At 44.9% G+C, this 3,552-nt stretch overlaps 1 protein-coding gene across 1 annotated transcript in view; it reads right to left on the bottom strand.

Moving 5' to 3' along the window:
• Window positions 1-584, bottom strand: part of LOC109922230 (eukaryotic initiation factor 4A-I-like) — a 7,758-nt gene extending 7,174 nt beyond the window's left edge. Inside the window, exon 1 of the mRNA XM_020522247.2 lies at window positions 450-584. Within this exon, the coding sequence (XP_020377836.1) occupies window positions 450-475 (26 nt within the window). The 5' untranslated portion in view covers window positions 476-584. The remainder of the gene's footprint in view (window positions 1-449) is intronic.
• Between the last annotated feature and the right edge of the window lie 2,968 nt (window positions 585-3,552).

Raw genomic sequence — 3,552 nt, 5'->3', positions numbered from 1 at the left:
GGGGGGGGGGGAGGGGGTCACTCGCACACCCACACCCGCCGCCCCCCTCCCTCAACCTTCGGACAGTCCGCCGCCGGTTCGAAATAAAAATAAAACGACCGTTGGTTCCAACGGACCAACCGTCAGTCGCTCGCGGGCGAGACACGGACATACAAGGTAAGGCCAAATCAAAAAAACACTCTCCCCTTACTTTTAAAAAAAAAACAAAAAAATTACTTTCCTCCGGCTTCAAATGTAGACGGGAGCGGGATTTAAAGAGAAAACAGAGACGACGGTGAAACAAAAACTCCCTATTTTTCTTTCATGCCCAGCGTCCGGCCATTTTGTGGCACGATTTTTTTTCCCCCCTTCACTCTGGTCATTCAACAACGAATCCGGTTTATGAATGGAGAGCTATTTCCTTCACCAGCCTTTTTATTTTCACACAACTTCCTCCCTATTTTTGATACCTGTATTCCGCGCCGTCTTCTGACATTATAAATGCTCCGTGTTTTTGGGAAGAATTAAATATCGACAAGACTTTAATTTTTTTTTTCCCCCCCTCTTTAAACACGCCTTCACGTCGCCGCGCCCGCCACAGCAGAGAGAGCGGTCGCGCCGCTGCCTCTCCTTCTTATAGTCGGCCGGCCGGCGCAGGCGAACCTGCTGGCTGCACCGGCCCCGCCCAGTCCGTGCGCTCCGATTGGTCGCTGCTCCCGTCGCTCAACAAGTATCCGTGTCCTGGTTGGTCCCACCTACGGGGTACCCCGCCCTCTCCCCGACGTCATCGCCTTTCCCCGCCCCGTTCAACATGTTCGGTTGAGACGTTACAAAGCGATCACTTCCGGAAAGAGAGAGGGAGAGACAAAAAAATGCCGTTTTAAAAATTATTTCGGGGCCGCTGGTGCGGAGAGGGGGCGAAAGTTCACCGTTTTGCAGCCATCTTTTGTTTCGGGATGTAAACTGTGCCTCTTCCCGGGTTTAGCATGTGATGGATTAAATGGGTATTCCCACTCTGAGGTGACCACGTGTCTGGGACAACTCGTCACAAAGTCCCATTCATTAGCAGACAAAGGAATGTGAGTTGACATTCAGGCCCCATTGAGGTGCAGAATGCCCTGCAAATCGGGCAAAATTTGCAGAAAGAAATTTTGGTACTCTTCTGGCAAGGGTAGACTTGCCTACCGGAGATGGCGGTACGGTGGAGAGATTAAGAATAATACTTGGAAATTAACATACTGAAACTCCATTTTGAAGTATGCAAGATGAGTCAGACCTGCATATTTTTTTTGCAGTCTTGCTGGTCTTCCTGCTGGATTAAGCAGGGGTTCAGTGAAGTTTAACCAGTTTGATTCTCGAGTTAGGGATTAGGCGTTGGTGATTGGCCTAGGAGCAGCCTATATCTCGGACTGTTAAAAGGATGTGGAGACAGTTTCAAAGAAAGTAGGCCATTCTGTAGGTGATCGATTTCCTGCTCCTCTGATGCTGCTTGACCTGCTGTGTTCATCCAACTCTACACCTTGTTATCTTAGATTTGCAGTTCCAACGAAAGGTGGTCTCTCTCTTCTCCTGCCAAAGGTGCTGTCAGTATCAGTGCGACCAACTGCCCCAGATTTTTATGAATATCCTACGATTTGACTCTTTGGCCAATTTAGGACATGTTTTGTCCTGGGCAGTAATCCACACCCTTTTCAAGACCCTGGCTAGCACCCCTACACCCTGTTCAAGTTCACGCCAGCATCTCTGATAGCATAGTGCCCCGTTTTCTCAGCCAGAGTTTGTCATCCAGGTCAGAGCTGTGGTGTGTTTACAACCATGTAAATTAAAAATTAGAACTGGCCAAAATTTGGAGTTTAGATGGAATTTAACATAAATGTGAGGTTATCAGTTTTGGTCAGAGGGACAGAAAGGCAACTTATTATCTAAATGGAGAGAAATGTTAGAGTGCAGAGGGATCTGGGTTTCCTTGAGCATGAATCACAGAAAAGTAGCTTGCAGGTACTGCAGTTAATAGGAAAGGTAAATTGAATTTTGGCATTTACTGCTAAAGGGTATAAAAGTAAGGAATCGTTGCTGCAGTTGCACAAGCCATTACTGAGAGTGGACCTGGATTATTTTGTATTAATTTGGGCCTGCCTTTAAGGAGGGGTGTAATGTATTGGAGGCAGTTCAGATGAGGTTCACTAGATTCATTCCTGAGATGAGCGGTTTGTCTTACGAAGCGATTGAACAGTTTAGGCCTATACTCTCCAGCGTTCAGAAGAACAAGAGGAGATCTAATTGATGTATATAAGATGCTAAAGGGATTCATGGAGTAAACATGGATAGGATGTTTCCTTATAGGGTAATCTACAATGAGAGGTCATAGTTTTAGGATAAGTGGTAGCAGATTTAAAACAGAGATGAGGAGAACGTAGTTCTCTCAAATAGTTGTGAATCTGTGGAATTCACTACCCCAGAATGCAGTGGATGCCAGGACACTGAGTAAATTTAAGAAGGAGATAGACAAGAGTTTTTAATTAGTAACATGTTGAAGGGTTATGGAAAGTGGGTAAAAAAATGGAGTTGAGGCCGAGATGAGATCAGCCATGATTTTATTGAATGGTGGAGCAGGCTTGAGGGGCTGAATGGACTACTCCTGCTTTTAATTCTAATGTTCTTAGAAGTTACTTAGCCTCTCAAGCCAGCTCTGTGATTTGATAAGATCATGGTTGATCTGAAGGTGCCCTCAACCCCACTGTCTTGCTAACTATTGATTCCCTTGTCAATCGAGAATCTTTCTAAAATAGAAACAGAAAGTGTCAAGCAGCATCTGTGGATAGAGAAACAGTTAATGTTTCAGGTCTGTTGCTGAAGGAAGGCAGAAATGTATTGGCTTTTATGTTGCAGAAGAAAATGGGGAGGATCAAGTGGAACAAAACGGTAGCTCGTGGAGAAAAAAAGGCAATGGTTGTAGAGCAGCAAATTAGATCTAGAGTAGGTATTAATAGCAGAAAATTGATCAGCTCTTCTGAATGCAAAACCACACAAATAAAACATGGGGCTGACGTGGGGTGCTGAGTTAACCAATATGGTGGACAGAGTTCACGGTCTGATGTTCTTGAACTCAACGCTGAATCCAAAAAGCTGTAAAGTGTCCAAATGAAAAATGAGGTACCGTTCCTCCAGCTTGGTGCTGGACTTCACTGGCACACTGCTGCAGACCTAGGAAAGATGACAGCAGGATCGGATATTGAAATAGTAAGCAGCCGAAAGTTGGGGTGATGCTTGCAGACTGATTGGAGACTTTCTACAAAGTGGTCACATAGTCTGCCTTTGGGTCTGGCCAATGTCGAGGAGACTGGTTTGAATTAACTATGTTACAGGTAGGAAAATGCCTGTTTTTTTGGCTCTATTCAGTCACCTGTCCACCCCTTGTTATCCAATATCATTTAACCTGGCTAAGATTTCCTTGTCTGCTAGTTGCTTAATTATTGAACATTGAAGTAACTGCAAAGGGAAGGAATATGATTTGGTCTTTAATCAAGATGCGCTACAAAGGTACATTATGAGCTGAAGACAGTTGATCATTTA

The sequence above is a fragment of the Rhincodon typus genome, chromosome 45, assembly GCF_021869965.1.
Source record: "Rhincodon typus isolate 14 chromosome 45, sRhiTyp1.1, whole genome shotgun sequence".
NCBI classification, from domain to species: Eukaryota; Metazoa; Chordata; class Chondrichthyes; order Orectolobiformes; family Rhincodontidae; genus Rhincodon; species Rhincodon typus.
This window is presented reverse-complemented; position numbering and strand designations above follow the sequence as displayed.